The 26,281-nt window shown below is 41.2% G+C and overlaps 1 protein-coding gene and 1 pseudogene across 1 annotated transcript; both read left to right on the top strand.

Moving 5' to 3' along the window:
* Nucleotides 1-1,277: 1,277 nt before the first annotated feature.
* CPLX4 (complexin 4) lies at nt 1,278-19,897 on the top strand. Its single transcript, XM_061607428.1, has 3 exons — nt 1,278-1,444; nt 10,527-10,614; nt 18,358-19,897. The coding sequence occupies exons 1-3, from the start codon at nt 1,278-1,280 to the stop codon at nt 18,583-18,585; spliced, it is 483 nt and encodes a 160-aa protein (XP_061463412.1). The 3' UTR covers nt 18,586-19,897.
* On the top strand, nt 8,836-8,953 carry LOC133375890 (5S ribosomal RNA; annotated as a pseudogene).
* Nucleotides 19,898-26,281: the final 6,384 nt, after the last annotated feature.

The following is a 26,281-nucleotide window of genomic DNA, read 5'->3' as shown; positions in this document are numbered from 1 at the left end:
CCTCCCAATCCCAAACTCTCCAGGCGATCTAGAAGGATACCGTGGTCTACGGTATCAAAAGCCGCTGAGAGATCCAGGAGGACAAGGAAGGTGATTTCTCCCCTATACATTGCCCTCCTCATATCATCGACCAGAGCGACCAAGGCTGTTTCAGTTTCGTGTCCAGTCCTGAAACCCAATTGGTATGGATCTAAGTAATCCGTTTCATCCAAGTGTGCCTGCAACTGATTTGCCACCACTCTCTCAATGACCTTGCCCAAGAATGGTAAGTTCGAGATTGGGCGGAAGTTGTTTAAGATTTGGGGATCCAAGGAGGACTTCTTTAAGATTGGTTTAATAATAGCCTCCTTGAGGGCTAGTGGCATAACATCCCCTTGCAGGGATGCATTAACCATTGCCTTGATCTCCTCACCCAATCTCTCTTTGCAGCTCATAAGGAGCCACGATGGGCAAGGGTCATTTAGACAAGTGGTAGGCCTTACAGATGAGAGCACCTTGTCCACATCCTCAGAAGGAAGAGGCCGAAATCGATCCCATTTGACCGGTTTGCAGCTGGTCACCTCTAGCTCACTCACTGTATCCACGGCGCACGGAATCAAGCTCCTCAGGTGCTCGATTTTATCAGCAAAGTGCTTTGCCAATTTGTCACAGGAGGCCTTGGACTGTTCCAAGGGTTCCTGAGCAGCTGGACCGACCAGGCTTCGGACCACTTGGAACAACCTCCTGGGACAGCACTCTGCTGATGCAATAGAGGCAGCAAAGAATTCCCTCTTTGTCGCCCTTACCTTACCGTAACATGATTTGCTGACCCCTATCACAGTACTCATGTAATCAACCAGGTCCCACCATTTAAATCCAAGCACTTTGATCAATCAGCGGCATCCTTTAAAGGTCTCAAAACGAAGGAAATCCTAGTATTGTCTCAATGTTAACCATTTTTTCTTTTTGTTTTTCTAAAAATTAAAATTGGCTTAAGGTATTAATATAAAAAAGTAGGTAGCTGCATCTAATTATTTTTTCCTCTGAGTAATCTGAACCATCTGCCTGTGGATACTAAGGAATTCACTGCGTTAATCCAGATTATGCATAACAATCTGAGTTTGGCGTTGTGTTTTCACTAGCACGGTGCCCTTCAAGATCTGTGCAGGGTGGTAAAAATTCCATTTGCTGGCTAGTTTATTCTTTTCTTTCAAGGCTGTGTTTTTCTGTTCTTGGCTGGTTTTTCAATTTTTTAGGAAGGCAGCATTTTGGGGGGGAGGGGGAAAGAGAAGGGGAAAATGGCTTTTCTAATGAAAAATATGTTGAGCAACCAAGTGAAAAAATTGGGACTTGGCGGAGGGGGTGAAGTAAACAAGGATGAAGCTGCTCCTACTGATCCAGCTACAGCAGCCAGAATGACCCGGGAAGAATATGAGGAATATCAAAAGCAAATGATACAGGAGAAGTGAGTATACGTTCCTGTATTATTGGCATGTAACTGATCCATACTGCCGGGGAGGGAGGTGGTGGGCTCTCCAGCACTGGAGGCACTCAAGAGGCAGTTGGACAGCCACCTGTCGGGGATGCTTTAACCTGGATTCCTGCATCGAGCAGGGGGTTGGACACGATGGCCTTATAGGCCCCTTACAACTCTACTATTCTATGATTTCTATGTCTCAGCCAGCTCTCAAGAATAAAACCACAGGAGGCATATGTGGGCAATGTCTTTATGCTATTTACTCTCAAGAAGTTCCATTGATTTTTCATGCCACTACCTCCATGAGAATTACACTACAGCATAATTCCATTAAAATGTCAACCTACAGAGACATTTTTCATTTTCATATACAGTTAACATATTCCATATAATTTTAAAGATAATTTTCCAAAATGTCATAATCTGTCAATAGTTTTTCAAATTGGCATTTTGCACATGAGTAAAACAATCAGAAGCATGGCATGCAAGATGACTCAAATTCCTCTGTTTTTAAACGATCTTCAGTTAAAGACGTACACAAGAAAACAGATGATAGGTTAATGACTCTTCATTGTATTGATAGTTTTGCTTTCTCATTTGGAAACTGAGAAAAAATTTTGTTAGGAACAAAATCAGATGAGCTTAGGATAATAAAACTCTGTAAGTTGCTGTACATTGATGACATAGCACAAATAAGAAGCCTAATAATTATGAAATTCTCAGGGAAAGAATTATGACAGTCCTAAAAAGGGATTTAAAAAACACACATGACAACACATTTATGCTATGTAAGTTGCACAATGTGGTGTTATGTTGGTCACCAAAACACATCCTTCCCCCCAACAAATTAAAATTAAAATCTACAAGCTTTAACTTTATTCTCTTCTTTGAGGTTGTTAGCATCAAGAAAATATGCCATTACCTGAAGAGTGCTTTAAATGCAACAGTTCTCGTAATGAACATAATACCACAATGTGCAACTTGCATAGCGTAAATGTGTTGTCATGTGTGCTATTTAAATCCCTCTTTAGGATTGTCATACTTCTTTCTCTGAAAAGTTTTGGTTTAGAAATTTTTGGTAGAGAAAAGGGTAGAACTGATATTTTTCTACAAGACCCTCACCAGTTTTCTTGAAGCATGTATCCCCTTCCACTCAGATGTATCAAGGAGGCAGGCCGGTCTTCGTTGGCTCTCCCTAGCTACACTGACCAGATGCAATCATCTAGAGAAACAAACATTCATCTCGGAAGCTGACTCTTGCTTTGCCTCAGAACAATACAACCCTGTGACTTCCGGGAAGGGTGACTTAGCCTGTGCCTGCTTTTGAGACGGGCTCCTGCCTCAAAAGAAGCTTATTCAGATATATCAGTCAGTTTTTTCTTTTTTTTTTGACTGATTAAACTTCTCCCGGGTAGGGAGAAACGAAGAGATTAACCTCAAAGCCTATTTTTGTTGGGACGACCAGATCTCATTAATTTATGGGACGAGGTCCAGCCGACGAAGGTGGGACGGATTTTTAACAGCAAGCTCTATCTGATAAAGCGAACGTTCACCTTATCTTCTAAGAGAGAACGCACTAACAGGCAAGCACCCTTCTTTCTATATTTTTCTTTTACTTGACTTAAATTGTTGCTGTTTAAAAGAGATTTGCCAGATTGATCAGTTTTTGACATCTCACTGGGGAGCCATAACTTCTCTCTGCTACGCACTAATTAATAGCTTATCTCTGTTTTTGTTGCAAAAAGCTGTCCTGGATTTGCATTCTAAAGATATACACAGAAGAGGGATTTCTATTCCAGATTTTTATTTTGAAAAATATTATACTGTTTTGAGACTACTCTCTTTTTGGTCTATTTTATTTTGACGAATCTGTTTCTTGACGATTGCCATTAATTGTTTCGATCCTGGGAACTGCATTTTGTTTACTTAACTATTGGAGAGATAAGGCTGTCTGCTCTGTTTATACTGTGATGTCACCAAGTTTGGAGTATTAACCCAATTGTTGCTGAAATAAGAAGTGGTTTTCCTATATTTTTCTTTTAAAATGGCAATTAAGAAAGTGGCTGAAAATCTGGAAATAACTATGTTTCAGAAAATAATGGATGAGATTGAGATAATGAAAATTGAATTGAGTAAAATGAAGCAGGAGATTAAAGATATAAGGGTCCCTGTGAGAGAGGTGACCCTGGAAGGGGTCCCTGTGAGAGAGGAGACCCCGGAGATTGGAACAGGGGTCCCTGTGAGAGAGGTGACCCTGGAGACTGGAATAGGGGTCCCTGTGAGAGAGGAGATCCCGGAGATTGGAACCAACGTGGAACAGGAACAAGATTTGGAGTCTATGGACTTTAGAAATAAAATCTATTGTTTGGAACTCAATGTTATCTCTGAAGAAATGAATGAAGATTCTAGAGATAAAGTTATCAATGGCATGGATAATCTTCTGGACTGGAATGATGTGATGGAGCCCAATATAGAGAAAATCTATGGAATTAACTGCAGCCATGTGACAATGGAAAAACTTTTAAGAGATGACCCAGTGTATTTTGAAAAAAAGAACAGAGATATGATTTTACAGCAGTATTTCAGCAACCTATTCAGAATGGATGGCAAGAAAATATTTGGGATAGAGGTAATCCCCATCAGACTCTTACTATATGACTATGGCTTTGACAGCAAGATTATTATGGAATACTGATAATGGAAGATTGGATATTGAAATTACTGGACTTAACAAGACTACTGAAGATGGAAGATGGAAAATGGAACTAATAGAGATAATAGAACAATGGCTACTGAAATTATTGAACCTAACAGATTCTGATGTGATGGATTAATTGAAATGTTTATTTTGACTATGGTTATGACAATAAGATTATCATAATTAGTAATGAGATGGATTAATCGATATGCTTATCTGGAAAAAAAAATTGATAGATATACTTCTTAAAGAATTGAAACCTCTCTTTGACTTTTTGTGGAAAGAATAAAGTAATGTTTATGAGATTTGATGATTAAGTAAGATAACTACTGGAGGAAAGTGATTTTATAATATGACTTAAGAGACAGGATTGTTATATATTATAGACTTATAACTGATTTGATCTTTGACAAATGGGAAGTCAATATTTTACTCTTTATTTTTTATTTTTGTTTTTTTTTTTCTTTTTTTCTTTTTGTTTAACTATTTTTGATTTTGTTTTTTGTCTTTGAATGTTTTATGATTTTGTCTTGTATGTTTTATGAAAATCTGAATAAAAATTATTGAAAAAAAAAAAAAAAGAACAATACAACCCTGTGCAAGGTTGAAAGCCGTTTTGAACACAAATTAATTTTTCACATAATTTAAAATAAATGCCACAAATACAGGGACTAATACCCCTATTGGCAATATGATTATCTTGAATGAAAGCCAAGAAGCAGAAACATCCACTAAAGTACTGGTATCAGTTGGCAACTTTGTTATTGTTGAGTTTGAGACAGGGAAATTGAAAAGAAAATTTGCTGGGGGAAATTTATTGTGAAATTCCCATAGGCATTACAACTTCCCACATGGACTTAATGCTGACCTGCTGCTTGTGAATGCATAGTAAAGTGTCATATGCACAGGATCTTACTTTGGAAGCAATTGTTTGTGGGTGCCTGACAACAAATTGTCACGTTATGTTGGTCACAGGTAATTTGTCAGAATTTCACACACACAGACAGTTTCCAATATAGATTACCATAGGTTTGACACTTGTCCATGAAACATTAGGTCTTTATATATATATTGCTAAAGATGTGTTTTTTAATTATTATTCATACTTTTAGATAATAGAATTATCCAAGTTGCAGATAAATTCTTGAGGTTGCAAAACTGTTACACTGGTTGCATCTTTTAAAACACAATAAAAAGAAAGCATTTAAACTATCCGTGGCATACTTCTTGATTATTTTTGCAGAGAAGATCAATCCAGTTAACAAACAGTTTAATGTTAATTGGAGTTCAAATAATATTATCTAAAACACAAAATATGATGTAAATGTAAATATAATATATAATAAATATAGTATGTAAAGAAGCTTACAAAAGTTATGTTGGTCACTCTAGAATTTCCCTATAGCATTCTAATTTCCTTCCTCCAGATTCCTTGGAGAGGAAAAAGAGAAATAACTGAGACAGCCCAGATCTTAACTCCAAAATAATAGCTGTAAAAAGATGAATATACTTGTGGATCTGACATAATTTCACACTGCCCCTATCCACTCAAACATTTTGACCAGTTAAACACAATGCCTGCATTGTTTGGGTGGTTTTTTTATTTTATTTCTGTAGACTAAATGAATGGTACAAATTTGCATCCCCCCCTAAAAAATTGAATACATAAGAAAAGTATTGCTCATTGTTATGTGAGTCTCTCTTTGAAAGTGCAATATAATGTACTTAAAATAATCCCTGGCTGCTTTTTTTCTCCTATGAGTCATCATTCCAATTATGCAAAAATGGATGTACAGTCTGCTGTAATTTGATTCTCTTTACCTAGAGGAGAATCTACTGATTTAAAAATTTTAAGCATATTTATTTGTCCTTCCTATGTCATCAAACACACACACACACACACACACACTTCTTACTTGTTAAAATAAAGCTGGGTATTTTTATAGTTGTAGAAAAGCTGTTAAAAATGTTACAATTGTCAAATAGTATCTATCAGTAATCTACCTGTACTTAGTGTACAGCAGCCTTTTTCAACCAGTGTGCCTCCAGATGTTGTTGGACCACAACTCCCATCAGCCTCAGCCAGCATTGCCAATGGTCAGGAAAGATGGGAGTTGTGGTCCAATAACATCTGGAGGCACACTGGTTGGGAAAGGCTGGTGTACAGTCATGCAAAGCAAAATGAGAGGGTTCAGTAATGAAAGCATTAAAGCCAGGCACACTTACAGCAACAAAAACAATTGAATTTCAAATCTCCAGTGCATCATTTCATTAATGGTGAATTACACAATGCTTGTCTAAATCACACATCTAAGATGATTAATGGTGTAAGGTTAATTATTTATGGAATTTAAGACAAACCAGGATTATATTTATAGGTTGCCATTTTTGTGATATGAACTTCTAAATGTATAGACTCTTACATTAAACTTCTTTGTACTGTAAATTTATAACCCCTCCACATCTCCTCCAAAATCTGGGGGAAAAAAACCCTTTGCATAGATTGAGGATGCTTTTCAGTACTTTTTTATTTTTAGTCAGGTGACATTAAATGCTAAATGGTGTTGCTTGGCGGAAAACAGAATCAAGATTGGAATTAAACTTTGTATCCAGGACAACACATAGAAGGGAAAAAAGCAGCCACTATGAAACAGTTGATTTAGGGCACTTCCAGAATGTCACCATTTTGGGGTGGGGTTCAATTGTATACCAGCAAATTGTTGTGCAGTTAATGTTGATTTGATGCTCTTGCACAACAAAGCTGTCTTCCCAGCCCCCATCAGACTTTTTGTAGTAAGGAACTGATGCGAAAATACACTGGAATGTGTGGAATACTTCCTTGGCACAACGCAGTCTAACCTCCCCGCAAACCAATTATAATGAGTGCTCAGTAGTTAGTAGCTGAGGTCTTCTAATCTTCTCACACACTTTGTGCAAACAAATCAAGATGAATGCTCAATAAACAGCTCATCAAGAGAACTTGAAAATGGATGCAACATTTCCCTCCTCGTTGTAATTTACAGCTGAATAAACTGAAGTTCACAGACATTAAATGACTTGCCAAAGGTCACACAGTGAATCAGTGGATCAGACCCGATTAAATCCCTTATGACCTTCCTCTTTTCCTCTCATTTCCCTGTTTTCCTGTACTTACTATATTGCCAGATATTCAAAGTCAGCAAAGGACAAACGAGTGATACAGCTCTCAGTGCACAACCAAGTATCATGAATGTTATTTGGCCACAGAAGTGATAGCACAATTATATGGCAGGCCACTGAAAAAAAATAAAATGTGTTTCATTCAGTGGATAATTCTTGTTACCTCAGTTCATTGCAATTAATGAACTACAAAACAGAGTGATTTAGAGACATGAGAATGGCCTTAAGCATTGGACCTTATTTCCCAACCATGTATCCTCTAAACCAGCCTTTCACAACCAGTGTGCCTCCAGATGTTGTTGGACCACAATTCCCATCTTTCCTGACCATTGGCAATGCTGGCTGAGGCTGATGGGAGTTGTGGTCCAACAACATCTGGAGGCACACTGGTTGGGAAAGGCTGCTCTAAACCCCAGCCCCGCTAGGGGCACACAGAAACAGCCCTGTTACTATGGTCTTTCTCATCCTACCATACAGCAAGCATTACAGGTTGGGTTGCCAATAGATCAGGGAAAAAATGCCCTGACCTCCTCTTGTGCCTTACAGCACCTTGAGAGAAATGGGAGCTTTTTAGAGGATGCACCTGCTGGGGTGTCCACATCACACTACTGTTAAAGGCACAGCTACTGTTCAAAAGGTTGGTTCAAAAGCTGGCAACCCTCTGGGGAATCACTAATGCATGAAATGTGGTCTCAGAAGGAAGAACTAATCTGGGGGGTGATGGAGCAGGGAGTTCTCTGACCCTCCTTCCTAAAGCAATGCACAACACATGAACAAAGCAGTATTTTTTTTTCTGAACTCCCTTCTTCCCATATCTGTTCAGAATAGTGGAGTGGTATGGCGCCACACCTGCCTATTCAGCGGGTATCTGTAGAGTTCTTCTGCTAGAAGGCATTCAACCACCCCATGTGTCTTGGGTGGTAGATAAGGAAAGCATCATAACCCCAACCCTCCTTTGAAACCTCCCTTGAACTTTGTCTTCCCTCCACACACGCCCCACACACCCAAAGGTTCCCACTTCCCCATTTTGGAACCATTGCTTTAGCTATTAATACTAATGATACTTTGAATTTATGTAGAGTGCATCCTCAATGCTCAGAGCATTTAACATGCATTGCATATTCCATGCTCAGAGATAGTATATGCCAATGATAACAGTCTTCATGCTCAGTTGGGGGCTTCCCTAAGGACACGTGGGAAGCAGAAGGATGCACTAGATGGAGCTGTGGCCTGAACCAGCACAGGTCTTTAGATGTTGGCCAACTACTAGGATAGCTACTATATGGTATTTTCATGTTCGAAGCCGGTGTGTCACTGACTTGTTGTTGGGATGCAACAGCAGGAGGGCGCTGTTGTCTCCATGCCCTGCTAGTGGCTTCTCAGAGGTATCTTACTGGCCACTGCGAGAAACAGAATGCTGCACTAGACAGGACTCTTCTTATGTTCCTACCTCTTCAGATAGATGTTGCTAGAAGATGAGTATTTTTAATGGCTTTTAGTAAATGCTAAACGTTTCTTAAAGCCTATGGCCATACTACCCTGAACACGCCGGATCTCAGCTGATCTTGGAAGCTAAGCAGGGCCAGGCCTGGTTAGTACTTGCATGGGAGACCGCCTGGGAATACTGGGAGCCTAGAGGAAGACAATGGTAAACCACCTCTGAATACCTCTTACCTTGAAAACCCAATAAATATATCCAAAAAAAGATTAATAGAGTTGCCATAAGTCATAATCGACTTGAAGGCATACAACAACAAATGTTTCTTAGGTGTTCTTTTTTTCCTCTGTTGTCTTCTATGTGACGGTGCCTTGAAACTTCAGTAAAGTGATATTTGGCAGATTTCTCTCATTCTGATCCTTCTATGACCGGAACATGCCAGTGCTCTCTCCAGTTTAGATAGCAGGAGCTTGGCTTAGTGGTAAAGCACATGCTCGGCACGTAGAAGGTCCCACATTCAGGGGTGAGGAACCTTTTTCAGCCCAAGGGCCATATTCCCTTCTGGGCAACCTTCCAAGGGCAAGATGCCAGTGGTGGGAGAGGCAAGTGGGTGGGGCAAAGAATGTAAATTTTAACTGTGTGCAGTAGACCAGTTTCTACACACAATCATAGGCCCTTCTCCATCCTCCATCCAGGCAGGCAAAAGGCATTACCAGGGTTCAAGGCAGAGCTTGGAAAAGTTACTTTTTTGAACTACAACTCCCATCAGCCCAATCCAGTGGCCATGCTGGGTGGGGCTGATGGGAGTTGTAGTTCAAAAAAGTAACTTTTCCAAGCTCTGGTTCAAGGACACATTGCAGCCCAGCAAAAACACTCAAGGAAGAGGTGAAGCAAAGTGAAGGGTCTGGCGTAGAAAAAAAAGGGTGTGGCTGAGGAAGACGGATAGCCTGGGAACAGTCCCATGGACCAGATATAGAGGCTTAGAGTAGGGATGGAATGACCTGTCAGTTTTGGTTCTCTGTTTCTCATTTTTCTGATCTTAAATTTGGTTCTTCACATTTCTCCAGCAATTTGTGAATTTTTAAAAAAGAAATCCTCATGAAAATTCTTCAGCATTTTAGTGCAAATTTCTCTTAATAAACATGTCTGTATGCAGTTTTGACTAATGTACACATTTTTGCAAGCAATATCTCCTAATACTGCTCTGGGCTCCTACTGAGAGGGTGGGATATAATATAATGTAATATAATATAATATAATATAATGCTTCTTTGCACGTTATTTTCATCAATATATTCATTTTGTGCACACTTTCCCCCTAATATATGCCTTTTTGTAACCATTGCTTGGTTGGAAAACTGCAGCGCAAAATTCAGATAAGTATGAATTTGAAGGATGGTTGTGTTCTCACATTGTTTCAGGAAGTGTGATTTTATCAACTGGGCTTTAAATGCAAACTGAACCGAATTTCTCCCCCAACCCTAGCCTAGAGGGCTGCATTTGGTTCTCAGGCTTAAGATTCCCTGCCCAAGTTACAGCTGATCCCTTGAAGAAGATACTCAAAACACACTTTATTGTACTTCGTTCCATATTTTCTCTGTTAGGTATTTTCTCCATTAGACATTTTCTGCTTTATATTATCCTGCACTTTTGTGGTTTTCCGCGTTTTCTTCTTGTGTGTGTGTGTGCATGTGTGCGTGCGTGCGTGCGTGCTGGTAGAGCCCCCTTTCCCCCACCAATCTATGATTTACAAAACCTCCCATTTCTCTTCCCAGAATGGAGAGAGAGGCAGCTTTTGCACAACAAAAGGCAGAGAGAGCTGTCCTGAGGGTTCATTTGCCAGAAAAGTACAGACTCCCAAAGGTAAGATCAGAGGTGACTTTTAAAAAAAGTAATAAATTAAGAAATTGTTTTGTTTTGCCTGTGCCCTCTATTTGAGTGACCCAGAATTTGTACATAAAATGTAAAAATCTACTTTCCTGACTGGGTTTGCATTGCAATCAGTATGAGAGGAAACGGTTACACCCAAACTAAGGTTCGTTTCGCTGGATGAGAAAACCCAATCACTCACAGTTCTTACTGAGCATGCCTGACATCATTGAGTTCAATGCTAAATTTCTTAAATTAATTAAAAATCAGCCAGGCATTTTTTAAACCTTTAAACTGCAGAAGATGAAGGTCAGAGTATGGGGCAAGGTCAGTAATAGAATTACAGGTACTCTGTGAACAGTCCCAAAGGGTTCTGTTCTCTCTCTCTCTCTTTTTACACTTTGAACTCTTGATTCTCTCCAACTGTTTTGTGTATCGCCATGAAAATTGAGAGGGTTGTTAAACAAGCGTTTCTGAGTTCAGGGCTATAAGTTTTGTAAGGTTTGTTTTGAAATGAGCTTATGGGAAGCATCCGAATGGCATGAGAAGTAGTTTTGATTTAACATTGCAGAATGCAAAAATCCCATGCTGACTATAGTATACAGCAACTTTTGTGGCTATATAATATACTTTTTAGAATATTTGTCTTAATGCTCTAGCTAGTGCCAATACTACCTACAATCAATTAGAATCTAAATTGCCAAATTAGGGTTATGATGGATTTGCAAAACATTATCTTACCTGTATGGTGATTACTCCATAGTGGACAGGTGGGCATTCTGTGGGCCAACTTTGACAGGTGGGCAGGGCCACCCACCTGCCAGTCATGTGACAAGTCATGTGATTGACAGGTGGGTTGCCCCATCCACCTGTCAAAATCCTGATGTCAGACGTTTAAAGGGGGAGTGCAGGAAGGCTTGCAAAGCCTGCCCCGTGCTGCTCCTTTCAACCTGCGTCATTGGAGCTTGAAAGGGAGAGTGCAGAATAGCCTTTTGCTTCCTTTCTGCTTTGCACCCCAGTGCACATGGCGGCTTCAAAGAGCAGCACTTAGAGGCACTTTCCGCTTCCCCCTCCTTGAGCATGGCATGCTCGATGGGGGGTTGGGAGCATGCCTTGCTCCAGCAAAGGAACAATCAGGAGCCTACTTTAAGTTCCTTTGACACTTCACCCTTATCTATCCCACACCTGATGTCATGTGTGATGTCAGATGTAGGGCAAGTGGGTGTGACTTCCCCAAAACAGCCTCGTGGGCCAAATGGGGAGGCCTGGTGGGCCACGTTTGGCCTGTGAACCAGAGGTTCATCACTCCTGCCATAGTGAGATCCATGTGAGAATCCAGGCTAGACCATTGTTTTTCAGAGTCTTAACGATGTGCTATTTGCATCAAAGTAAAATCTCCATTAGTTGAGTTTTGCAGTTTACTGGAGGAAGTTCTTTATTGCTCTCAGAGCTGTCCACGGTCTGACACAGAGTCTGAGGCAAATAGTGGTGACGAGAGATGAAGTTCTAAGCTTAACAGTCAAAACGAAACTAACAAATTGCCGGGTCCGGATGATATCCACTTGAGAATTCAACTTCATCTCATACACCCCTACCTCCCTAGCCGTCTGCTCCCTTCGGTGGTGCATGCTTTGGTTTCATCTCGCTTAGATTATTGTAATGCACTATATGTGGGTCTACCCTTGAAAATGGTCCGTAAGCTGCAATTAGTGCAGAATGCGGCAACTCGCCTGATTAAAGGCAGCCGCCGCCGAGATCATACCACTCCAGTGCTCAAGGAGTTGCACTGGTTACCAGTGGTTACTCGGGCCAAATTCAAGGTAGTGACTTTAACTTTTAAGACCCTATTTGATGCCAGCCAGTCTACCTAAAGGGACGCCTCCATTATCACCAGGGGTGCCGTTTAACAAGATCGACCACGAAGGGTCTACTCCATATTCCTCCAGTTAAAGCAGCTAGATTGGTGAGGACTAGGATGAGAGCCTTCTCAGTTGTGGCCCCCTGTCTATGGAATTCCTTACCAACCAACCTCCGCCAGGCCCCCTCCTTGATGTGTTTCCGCTGGGCCTTGAAGACCTGGCTCTTCAACCAGGCTGTTGAGGTGGGTTAGGTTTTTCAGGTTTTGTAGTCATTAGTTTGTGGTTTTAATTTTTGTGTATATGTTTTTATATTGAATGTACCATGTATTTTATTGTATGTCGCCCAGAGTGGCAGGACAACCTGCCAGGTGGGCATCTAACAAATCCAAGAAAATAAATAAATAAACAAATAAAGAACTCGAACGTGAGATAGCTGATCTTCTAACAAAAATATGTAATTTGTCCAGACTGGCTGGGGCTGGGGCTGATGGGAGTTGTAGTTCAAAAAAGTAACTTTTCCAAGCTCTGAATTTGTCCCTCAGATCCACCTCCATACCTGAGGACTGGAAAATGACCAATGTAACACCAATCTTTAGAAGGGATCCAGGGGGATCCCAGAAATTACAGGCTGGTTAGCTTAACTTCTGTCCTGGGGAAACCGGTAGAAAGTATTGTTAAAGATAAAATGACCAACCATATAGAAGAGCAAGCCTTGCTGAAACAGAGCCAGCATGGCTTCTGCAATGGTAAGTCCTGTTTTACTAATCCATTAGAGTCCTTTGAGAGTGTCAACAAACATACAGATAGAGGTGATCTGGCTGATATGGTGTACTTGGAGTTTCAAAAAGCTTTTGACGAGGTACCTCACCAAAGACTCCTGAGTAAGTTTAACAGTCATGGAATAAGAGGAGAGGTCCTCTTGCGGATCAGGAGTTGGCTAAGTAGCAGGAACAGAGAGTAGGAATAACTGGACAGTTCTCCAAATGGAGGTCTGTAGAAAGTGGAATCCCCCAAGAATCAGTATTGGCATAGCCTTGTCCTCTTCCATGAATTTGACTAATCCTCTTTTAAAGCCATCTAAGGACCACCTTTTCCCATGTGAATCTACCTGAACCCTGAGGTCATCATCTGAAGACCTTTTCTGCATGCCACCTCCAAGAGAGGTCCAGAAGGTAATGACAAGAGAGAACACGTCTTAAGTCTAAACTTAACATCTTGAGGAAGCTAATTCCATCACTTAACAATGCACTCTGTGAAGAGGTACTGCTTTTGTCTGCTCTGTATGGGAAGGAAAAAATATAACAGAAAAAGTTTCCTCCCTTAAGAGCCTCTGGATCAGCCGGTTCTGCCTAAAACTGGGAGTCTGTCACCATACCTCCAGAGCAAATGCCGATACTTAGAATGAGGGAAACTAGGCTGTGGAACTCTTTAAATATCCATTTAAAGAAAATGCAAAGAATTTAGCAATTTAAATAAATGGATTAGATATCAGTAGAAAATGATGTCAGTAATTGTCAGCTGACTGTGCCAAACTCTGCATCCATCTGTCATCATTTTGTGACTGGTGGACCTCAGTCATTTCCAGCCATCATGAGGGCCCTGGGGGTAGAATGTTTTGAGAACCCCTGCTCTAGGGGATCACTGGTGTTTTTTTAATGAGGAGCAGGGAAGAAATAACTGGATATGGGCCTGCTTAGGGTTATTTATGCTGTTTAGGACCCAACAGGATTTTATTCCTTACTGACTGTATTTAATGGACCTATCTGTGTTTGTCAGGGCACCATACAAAACTAGACAAGCAAACAGCTCAGTACCTACAATGCCATCTAGTGGTGGTGGATAGTTTATCCACAACAGCAATCCCTAATAGTGTGTGGGGGGGGAAATCTTTTCCTTAAAAGTGAAATCTGAGGTCTGAAAAATATCAATTTAAGTTTGTCTGGATGGATAGATGAATTGTTATTTGTTTATCTGGAATATTTATAGATCATCTTCCAATGGGAAATTGGTCAAGGCAGTGGAAATGGCATTTTTAATGCTGCATTCTTGTATCCTTATTTATTCTCTTTTATTTAGATAATTTATATACCACCCCTTTGCGCAAGTTAAAAACACATACACTGTAAAATCCATAAAATAATGCAAATCTTAAAAACCCACAACTAATCACTAAATGATTACTAATTACTAATAGCAGCAGCCGCCGCCGTAGTAATCACGTTCCTCCTCCTCCAAATGCCTGCCGAAAAAGATGCAACTTAACTAGCTGACTAAAACTATAGAGCAGCCTTTCCCAACCAGTGTGCCTCCAGATGTTATTGGACCACAACTCCCATCAGCCTCAGCCAGCATTGCCAATGGTCAGGAAAGATGGGAAATGTGGTCCAACAACGTCTGGAGGCACACTGGTTGGGAAAGGCTGCTATAGAGAGTTGGGGCCAGACACACCTCAGTAGGGAGGAAATTCCACGTACCATGAGCCACCACTTGAAAAGGCTGTTTCCTAGGCCCCTAATCATGTGCGTCTTACTGAGGAGGGACCACTAGGTGGGCCTGTTCATAGAGGTTGACATGGTTCTATGGGCTGACCATTTTCCTTTTAAAACCATTTGACCTTCAGCTTTGAGTCTTTTCTCTTTTTCCTTGTTGTCCGTTTGTCAAATTGTGAGTCCATGGCCAGGTTTTGTCTCTCTTTAACGTTTGCACAGTGCTTGGAGTTGTAGCCAATGATGTTGTCCTGTTAGCACAAAGACTTCTGCCTGAACAGCAGGACCCCTCTCTTCTCCTCCCCACATGTCCCTAATCTGCTCCGGAGACTTGGAGGAACTCCCAGAACAGATTTGGGGGTGTGCAGCAGACATGTGGGGCAGGGAGAGGAAGAGGAAATCCTATTGTGCAGGCTGAAGGTTTTATACTAATGGGACATCTTCGTTGGCTACAACTCTTCGTATTTGTTTGTTTATTACACTTATATCTCTCTTTTCCTCCAAGGAGGTCAAGATTTTAAGCAGCATAGAAATTTTATTAATAATAATAATGAGATGTATTTATTTGTTTGTTTATTTATTGAATTAATTGACCACCTCTCATCAGCAGAGATCCCAGGGCTCTGCAAAGGAATTGATCAAAGATACGCTGTTGTTATTTTAAGTGAGACTCATAAGAACAAAAGGGTTTGATTAGTTGTTGCTAAATGAAATCGATGCAAAATAGGCATAGGGCTCTGACTTTTAGCAGGTGATGAGTCAAACTTTAAAGGAATTCAGTAATCATATTCTGGACTCTCCTAAGATACAACCCCTAAACAAGCGTTGAAAACACAAAACCTTGGAAGTTTTTATGTGAAAATTCGGAGGAACTATAATAATGACTTTCAGTCACTGGAAGATGTTCAGAACAGGATGCCATGCAGCTATGGATGGGGGAGAAATTTGATTTGGCTTGCATTAAAGGGTAAACCTACCTAATTCACATTTTCTGAAACAAAATGAGAACCATAACACAGCTACCTCTTGAAATTCTCACTTCTCCAAATTTTGCAATGCAGTTTTCCAGCCGAGTAATGTGTATATATTGGGGTATAGTGTGCATTTTAAAAAATTGCAAATTGCTGCAGAACTGAATTTAATAATAATAATAATAATAATAATTAATTTGTTTGTCACGTATCTGGCAATTAGCCACTCTAGGCGACGTACATTAAAAAAGATAAAATACAATAATATCAGATGCAATCACATTAAAACAATAGATAGAAATACTGGACAGTCATCAATACATATAAAAGCAATTAAATTAACAACATACGATAGATGACAGACTCATGACGATTTACCCATCCCAAGGACCTCAAAGGCTTGTTGGAATAACCACGTCTTCAGGGCCTTGCGGAATACATCTAGGGAAGGGGCATGTCGAAGATCACATGGGAGGGAGTTCCAGAGAGTGGGGGCCACCACAGAAAATTTAAGACTGGAGAGGACCGAAATTGACAGATCTTTCCGTCCCTAATGCAGACCATTCCTATCCTTGTTAACTCAGAAGTTAGCCTCAGTGAGTATATATAGGGCTTACTTTGTTTCCTGTTTCCTATATAATGCCTTGTTAACGGAACCAGTCCATTCTTCAGACAATGGCCATTTTGGTTAGATTTTTGCTATGAGTTCTGATGGACCCAACATTTTACGCACATGATTTTTATTTTTTTAAACAACAACACAGTTCATCCATCCAAGATAAGTATTAATGCTTCATTACATCTCCAAAACAAAGCCTGACAGCAGCTAAAGGCCAAGAGGAATAAGCATCAATGCTGTTTCAGAATGTAAGATGGGATCGTGGATTTGAATAAAAATGGGCGTGAATATGAATGAATGAATGAATGTGTGTGTGTGCGTGCGCGCAGTGCATGAATAGCATAGCCTTTTAGGAACAGAATAGTTGGCCAGCAGCTTAACCAGTTATTTACTCACATGTTTATCCTTTGTAGATAAAAGACCAGCGTATTATTTTGTTTCAGTATGTATTTGCAGATGACAGTTTTCATGAAGTTTTCAGGGGAACTACATAGTTGGAAAGAGGGATCCTATATGTCAGGAGTGGGAGATCTGTGACCCTCCAGAATATTAGGGGTAGAGGAGAAATTATGTTTAGTTCACATTTTAATATGAAACCCTAATTCATACTTCCTGAAACAATACGTGAACTGAAAAAGTTCTATTTCAACATTTGCCCTTCTCTGAATTTTGCAATGCAGTTCCCCAGCCAGATGTGTACAAACGTATAGTTTAGTGGAAAGTGTGCATAAAATTCAGGTATCGGTGAAAATAACATACAAAAATGCATTATATTGGGGGAAATTGCTTGCAAAGATGCATATATTAGAGAAAATAGCATATAAACATGTACATCCTCTAAAATGCTGAGGAATTTTCATGATTTGTTTTTTAATTGCAAACTGATGCGGAAATGTAGAGAACTGAAATTGAGATTGGAAAAAATGAGAAAGTGAGAGAAAGTATCATTGATATATTCGTTCATCCCTACACCAGATGTTGGACTACAGTTCCTGACCCTTGGCCATACTGACTGGGGCCAATGGGAGTTGTAGTTCAAGAATATCTGGAGGATCATAGGTTGCCAATCCCTGCATGTGTTCCTATAGGCTTTACCGTTTACTATAACAGAGGGGGCAGGTCCAGCTCTAATTCCTTTGGCATATGCACTGAAATGAATCAGGAAAGTATATGTGCATAGGCAAGATAACCCTCATGCAATAGCTGAGTCAGAAAACAGAATGCTTGATGGCATAGATTAATGCCCAATAACATTTCCAAGGAAAACACTATACTAGGGGTTGCTACCCATCTCCTGTGGGTACCATGCCTCCAAAGGCCTTCAGGGTATAGATATGATGTTATAATGGTAACAATGTCTTGGCGAAATATGACAATCCAAAAAATAAGGTTTGACAATAAATAGGAATAAGACACATTAAGAAATTAAAAGGGATGGAAAAGAGTAATAGCAATTACTAAATGTTTCTGTCTAAACTTACAATCGGTGCAATAGGTTTTTGGGGAAGGACTGTCGCTTAGTGGTAGAGCATCTGCTTTGCATGCAGAAAGACCCAGCTTCAATCCCCAGCATCTCCAAGTAGGGCCGGGAATGTCCCCTGCCGGAAACACTAGAGAGCTGCTGCCAGTCAGTGTAGACAATACTGAGCTTGATGGACCAATGGTTTGACTCAGTATAAGGCAGCTTCCTTTGTTTTTCTTGGCACAGAATTTAATGCGAGAATTTAAATTTACATTTTTAGTGCACCTCCCTGCCTGCCTATACTTATATTTCCTTCCTCTCCTCTTTTCTCCCTCCTCAGAGCGAACTAGATGAGAATCAGATCCAGATGGCTGGAGACGATGTGGACTTGCCGGAAGACCTTCAGAAAATGATGGCAGAAGATCAAGTGGAAGAAGAGGACAAGGATTTTATTCTCAGACAACTTCAGAACATCCAGAACATGGACATGGACACTATCAAAGAAAAGGCTCAAGCAACCTTCACTGATATTAAGCAGGCAGCTGAACAGAAGTGTTCTATCATGTAAATAGAGACATTTACAAGATCTGTATACAAATGCTCCATAGAAATGGATAACTATGGCCTGCTCACTCTCTATCCCTCCATGAGGAAAGATTTTTGCTATCCCCCCAAAAAATAATAATATAAAAAAATAAGGTAAATGTATTGACATGATGGGGGGGGGATTCCAAAGCTGCAGGTAGTTATCCAAGCCTACAGCTGCAGTTGCTAATACAGTTGCTCACCTGGGACCTCACCAAAAACCCATCATGTTGTCAGGTTCAGAATTACATGACAAGATTCACCTGTGAATGGAAGTGGTTTCAGCTGCTTTGCAGAATTTAAGAGGAGGGCGGTAGTTCTTACCTGTGATTATGAGAGCATGTTTTCCTAGATAAGAAACATTAGAGCTGTGTGGTTTCTATTCTACACACTGACTTTGCTGTGCAGAAAAGGTACCCATTATATTCCATGGCAGGAGGTGAGCGATGTTGTAGAGTAAAGGGAGAATCCTTTTAATACAAAGGGACAAACTCCCCACCTTCTCTCACCCTATATATCACAGATTTTGCATTACCTTGAAAGCATAGAATCCTTCTGTAGGAAAGAAAACAACAGGTTCTTTCAGAATGTTTGATCATTGCCAGTTATAGACATATTATTTGTTTTATTGACTCCAAAAGCAAACACAAGACTATTACATAATAGGTGAAGCTTTTCTCATCTCATTCCAGGAAAACCTTCACCTGGTATATTTGTGCAAGCCCAGATGCTATCAAACACACAGGCAAAGGACTAATTAAAAAAGTGGTGACTTTAGCAGGGCTACTGTATGATTCTCACAGCAGTCCAACTTCTGATTTTCTCCAGTTATCAAAGGTTCCACTCATTTCATTTATGCTTGCGTTTATCCAGAAGGCTTGGTCGAATTATGCCAACTGTTGGAATGCAAAATGGGTGCACTTAAGGGTGATTCCAGCTTTCCAAGAGTGCTTTTTGAATGCTAGGCACATGCACAAGAACATGGGGTTGTGCATGTTAACAGGGCCAGCTCCAGGCATGCGGGAGCCCTTGGGCATCAGCTTGCCCTGGGCCCCCGGTGTGTGTGTGCGTGCGTGCATGTATGCACGTGCGCGTGCCCCCCCACGGCCCACGGCCCCCCTACCTGTCTAGTCTTTACCATTGCCCTTAATGAAGATGGCGGCTGCGGTTTCCCTAAGGGGAGTGAAGCCTCTGCCGCCATCTTTGTTGATGGCACACGTGCATGCTACGCGCACACATCTCTGCCATCAACTAAGATGGCAGCAGCGGCTTCAGTACCTTAGGGAAGTTGCGGCCGCCATCTTCATTAAGGGCAATGCTAAAAAGCTGGCTGACAGGTAAGGGGGGGGCGTGGGGGGCACGGATCGCAGAAGGGGAGCAGAGGGCTCCTCAGGGGCTCCTGTAGCTCTAGGGGCCTTGGGCCAGTGCCCAACCTGGCCGCCCTTTATAACCGGCCCTGCATGTTAATGTGGGTAATTACCCTGGTTCAGAAAGAAATGGTGGAGGAGGCAACGTCAACACTGACAGATAGTTCACTTTAACTGAAGGAGGAAGATGACATCAATATACAGGGCAGTAAGAAAGAAGCCCCCCCTTAGACAAACGCTCAAACCCTGCATCTGTCACAGCCTATAAAGGGGATGCAGAGTAAAGGGGTGGCATTCACTAATGGTCCTACTCAGAATAGACCCATTAAAGTTAATTGATATGACTGAAATTCATTTATTTCAGTGGGTCTACTCTGAGTAGGACTTACTTGAATACAGACTTGTGTGATTAAATTGCATTTATACCCCATCTTCCCTCCCATGGGCTCAAGGAAATGTACATGGTTCTGCCCTCCCCACCACTATATCCTCACAATAGTCCTGTAAGGTAGGTTAGGTGGAGAGAGAGTGACTGGTCCAAGACCACCCAGTGAGCTTCATAACTGGGGATTTGAACTTGGACCCCCAGCTCAAGCCTAGCCTTTCCCAACCTGGAGTCCACCAGATCATATGAATTGCAATCCCATCATCCGCAGCCATCATGGCCATTGTAGTGCAAAACAACTTGAAGGCACTAGGCTGGGAAAGGCTGCTCTAACCACTACATCGCACTAGCTCTCAATATGTAGCATGACCAGACTCAAAAGGGAAACAGCATACTCACCAGCGTATTACAGATAAAAACAGAGAAACTGGTGTAAATAAATCCCCAGTTATCTTTGACGAAGTCCCTCTTCCTGTATCACTGAAGACACCACTCTATTAGGGTTGCCAGGTCCATGGCCTGAGACTGATCCTGTATCTTTAGGAGAAGAGAGTGTCAGCCAAGTGCAGGTGTTCTTGCAACACTGTAATGGGAAAAAACAAAAGGTGGAATTCCCCCTTCCCCTTGCACAACTTTCAAAGATACAGAAGACCTCTTGGAGACTGGGCCTGGCAACCAAGAGGTCTTCTGTATCTTTAAAAGTTGTGCAGGGGGAAGAGAGAATTCCATCTTGTGCTTTTTCCCATTACAGAGTTGCAAGAACACCTGCACTTGGCTGACTTTCTCTTCTCCTAAAGATACAGGATCAGTCTCAGGCCATGAACCTGGCAACCCTACTCTCTACCTAAGTTCAGTTCTTTTGCAATCCTGTAGAGGAATGCTTAATAAAATGCTTGCTCCCCAAAGTGCAAAAGACAGTGTGCTCTCCCTGTATGTGCAAATGAGCTGCTTCAAAGAGGCTTTTGCAAAGGCTTTAAGACAGCCCCTGTGCTCTCATTTGCTCAAACAGGAGCATGGGGGCTGTCTCAAAGTCTTTTTGCAAGTATCCCCCCCTTCCCCTTTAAGTCCTTGGTTGCAGAAACTTAAAAGGGAAGCACAGGGGATTTTGACAGGATATTCTGTGATTGACAGGTGGATGCCCTGAATACCTGCCAAGACCTGTAGAGCAGATCCTGATAAGGATCTGGCCAGTGGAGCCAAAAAGGTTCCCCGCCGTTAGCCTAATATATGCATTTCTGTAAGCAATTTAGCCTAACATAATGTAGCTTTGTACATTATTTTTACTAACATAAGTATTTTTGTGTACACTTACTGGTTGGCTAATTGCATCACAACATTTAGAGAAGTGCAAATTTCAAAGGATAGTTGAATTTCGGTCTGCTTATTGGTTCAGGAAGTGTGGATTATGTGGGTTCACATGAAAATGTGAAGTGAATGCATCCCCCTCCCCATTCCTAGGTTAAATGAAGCAGGTGCTGCTCTTATCAATTTTATCACTACAAGCTGCTCCTGCCAAAGTTTCCGCTTTCACACTATTATTAAAGTGACAGGAGCCCTTCCTCCCTTGCATCTGGTCACCCTTCTGAAGTTTGCAACCTTACGGGCTGCTAGCTCCATATGGGTCGCTTAATAGTCTGAACAGCTGACTGAAATGTGCCAAATAACTGGGTTTGAGAGCTTCCACGGCCCAGATGTGACCACTATGTCAGGGGCATTGTGGGCAGTTAAAATGGGAGACAGCTTGGAACTACCAGTGCTAATCACAGCTGGCGATGGACTTATCTGCCAGTTTCAGTTTCTCTCCTTTTCTCATTTTTCCAATCTCAAATTCAGCTCTTTGCATTTCTGCATCATTTGCAGTTTGGTTTTGGAAAAGTCCTCATGGAAATTAGTCAGCATTTGAGTGCAGATTTCTTCTTACAGTCACATTTTTCTATGCAATCTTCACTAGTATATGCATTTTTATGCCTACTTTCCCTTTGCCACCACTCATCATATGCTCAGAGGCACATGTTACCAAATTCTTCCAAGCTACACAGCAAGTGGATTGGACTATGAAAGACCAACCCAAACTGTGTTTGCATTTTGACCAATTTGTAGGGCAATCCAATGTCTCAGAGAGGAGGTCAGGTCTCCTGCTCCCCTAGTGCATTCACTACAGCTGCCCAATTTCCCTGCATTTTAAAGTTTGATAGAAATATTTGTTGACTATAGGTACATTCTTAAACTGCAAGGTTTTTCCCCCTATTAGTGAATACAGTATTGTACTCAGGCACGTCATCATACCCACAGTATATCTGAATCTGTGGTACAGCCAGCCAGAGCTTGGAAAAGTTACTTTTTTTGAACTACAACTCCCATCAGCCAAATCCAATGGCCATGCTGGCTGGGGCTGATGGGAGTTGTAGTTCAAAAAAGTAACTTTTCCAAGCTTTGCAGCTGCGTTATAGTGAAGTTCTACTGTATATTCATAATTTACCTTAGTATATCCATGTCGGTACACATTTCTTGGCTGGAGAACAGCATTGCAAAATTCAGAGAAATGCAAGTTTCTAAGGATGGCTGTGTTTCAATTTGCATATTGTTTCAGAAAGTGTGAATTAGGTAGGTTTGCGTTTGAATGTGAACTGAAACTAATTTCTCCTCCATCCCTAACCACTGCCGTTGCCAATTGTGTTAATTCTTCCTCCCAGGTTGCTTCTTCAGATTTTTGACTTAGTTTTCCTGCACTAGTATCGGGGGAGGCGGGGGACTGCCATTGGAAAGCTGCCTCAGTTTAGGCTACAGTTCTGTGGCTCTTTCTCATTGTGCATCTTCAGGCACAAAGGTGATTTGTTTTCAAGTTCTGCTATATCCAATCCATGTGCATATTTTTCATATTGTATCTCTTATGCCAAAATCATATATCTGATATCCACAGATATTGAGTATGGAAGCAGGAAATGTAATTATTAAACTTTCCCCCCTAGAATTTCTTTTTGGACATGTTGTTGTGGTTGTTCATTAAATATATATGGATTTTAGCAGACACAGTTTCCCTAATATAATTATACTATGGTTTATTCTCAAGTCATTTTGAAAGGTTTGGACTAACAGTGCAACCTATGCATGACTTTTCAGGAGCAAGTCCCACTAAGTTCAAGGGGTCTTACTCCCAGGTTATGGCAGTTAGGATTACAGCATAATTCCACAACAACATGCATTTGTTTTAATGTTTGCATGTTCTCTTTCTAAAGAGGTTATAATGATTTGCAGAGCAATGTTATACATATCCACCCAGATGTAAATATCATTGAATTCACTGGAGCTTCCTTCCAGGTAAGTGGGTATAGGACTGCAGTTTTCAGTCCGGAGCAAGTAGGCTGGCCAGGTGGTGAGAAAAAAAGAGGATGGTGCTCCTGCACCTTTAATAGTCCTGTTGGAATATCCTCTTCTGCACAACTATTAAAGATGCAGTAGCCCCATTCACTCGCATCCAGCCTCCCTAAGGGCAGGATAGCTGAACTTTCTTAGAAAAATCACGATGAGGCTTTCAAAGAGCCAGAATAAATAAAACACAGGGGTACCTCCAGAGAAAGTGTTTGTTTCCACAAAGCTTGTCTGGAGTTTATATCGCACCTACTGTTTATTGAGCATTCATTCTGATTTGTTTGCACAGAGGTTATACAACACCTGCTGTTTATTGAGCATTCATCCAGATGCAGATGTACAACTTCCTGCCAATCAAATGTTATCCTGCACTTTCTGGCACATTTTCTGCTTCAATTTCCTTATTGTAAAATGGCTTTTTTTTTTTTGTGGATTAGTTGTGTAAGATCTCCAGAGCACTTAGATCTATTTCAGGAATTCCCAAACTGATCCATGGTCCACCAGTGGTCCAGGGGCTTCATTCAGGTGGTCCATGGCATGCCTGTAAAGAAAATGTACAATTTGAATTCTAGGGAATGCAAGTTGTAATACTAAAAAATACAATATAAAAAATAAACAAAGCAATAGCAATACAATTAAAAATCATATACCATCTAGCACATTGCAATTGATGCAGTAGGCAGAAAAATTATTAAGTGGTTTGCCAAGACCCTCAGCAATTATCAAGTGGTCCATGGGAGAAAAATGTTTGGGAACCACTAATTTTTACTTGCACCTACCTAAATTTGCCTAAATGCAGTTGAACCCCTCCCTCAACCACTTAGCTTTACAGGAGAACACACAAAAGTTAAACATTTATGTTCCTGCTAGTTTAGGTTAAGATAAAGAGGCTGTGGAAAAGAGGGGGTAGATTTATTTCACAAATCCACTGTGGGTCAGGCATAGCTCTCTTCCAGAAGACTTTCAAGCCATTCACGTCTAGTCTGGGGGAAGGCAGGAAGATTCATCTGCCTCAGAGTATAAAAGCCTTGCTACATCCAGTAGTGTAGTGGCAAATTCAAAAGTACAGGGTTGCTTCATGATAGTCACAGCCATACCCCTCCCTCTTTTTTTGCTGCTGGATTGAGAATGAAATCCTTGTTAATGCCTCCTCCCACAACAACAGACATCCCTAGGAGCCAATAAGCACAAAACAGGAGAGTGTTAGCTTCTGAAAAGAGTCTTCTCAGTGGCCAGCTCACCTCCTTTCACTTTGATTGGCTCCAATCAGTAGGAAAGGATAAGGAAACATGCTAGAAGACTTCTCAGTGGCTAACACACTCCACTTTCATGTTGATTGGCTCATAGAATGCTGGAGACATAGAGACCCTGCTGGGACCCTGATCCCAAAGAAGTAAGGGGTCTAAGACCCCCTGAGACCATGAACGACCACACCACTGGCTACATCAGAAGCAGGAGCTATCAAATCCAGCATCCTTTTATCCATGATGGCCAACCTTGGGTCCTATACTTCAGTGGCATAGTCAGGTTAAAAAAAGAGAGAGGATAGGGCTCCTGCACCTTTAATAGAATTTCCAAGTTCTAAACTATTAAAGGTGCAGGAGCCCTGTCCACTTTGGCATCTGGCCACCCTAATCAGAGGCAAGCAGGCCTCAGGCTTGTGGGATCTACTTGCCTTTTTTTTTTTACCCAGAAACTTGAGGTCCACCAATCAGAGTCAGGTGCAAAATAGATGAACAACATATATACATTAAGAATTAAGGAACAGAGTGTCTCTGAGCACATGCCCAGCCCAGGAATTTATTATCATTACCAGAATGAAGCTCACAAGTCCTTTCTCATATAAAATCAATCCTTCCCGCCCCCATTATTTTTTTCCAGCAACCTAATTTAGGAGGGAAAGCCTCTTAGTTGTTGCTATTGTTAACTTAGGAGTCAAAAACTCCTACCAATTTACTGCGAAATGCCCAGAAATCTATCAGTAGATCCTGATCTTCTTTCTGAATGACATCATTTTACTTTATACTGTGCCTTCAAGGTACGCAGCACCGTACAGAGTTACAGAAGCAACAAGATAAATACTCTTGCCTCAAATGACTTACAATCTAAGGGTGGAAGATTACAGAGGCATGGATGGATGAGGGAAGGGATCCAGACAATGAATACATAGTTAGGAATTAATAATAAGGATTAATAGGTTGAGCCGCAACCTTCATGAAGCCATGGGAAGAGACTATGCTTAGCGGTGGTGGTAGAACACATGCTTTGCATGTTCAATCCCTGGTACCTTGAGGTATCAGATAACAGCTGATTACCAAGTCCTCTCTTTGCTTGATATTGGAGAGCTGCTAGCAGCCAGAGTAGGCAATTCTAGGCTAGATGGACCAATTGCCAGACCTAGAATAAGGCAGCTCCTTGTGTTGCTAGTAGGGCGACCAGATGCAATAGAAGACTGGGCTCCTGTGCCTTTAATAGTTGTGTAAAAGAGGAAATGTCAGCAAGTGTAGCTTGTCGTGCTACTATTAAAGGTGCAGAAGCACCTGCCCTCTTTTGCATCT

The sequence above is a fragment of the Rhineura floridana genome, chromosome 1, assembly GCF_030035675.1.
Source record: "Rhineura floridana isolate rRhiFlo1 chromosome 1, rRhiFlo1.hap2, whole genome shotgun sequence".
Lineage (NCBI taxonomy): Eukaryota > Metazoa > Chordata > Lepidosauria > Squamata > Rhineuridae > Rhineura > Rhineura floridana.
This window is presented reverse-complemented; position numbering and strand designations above follow the sequence as displayed.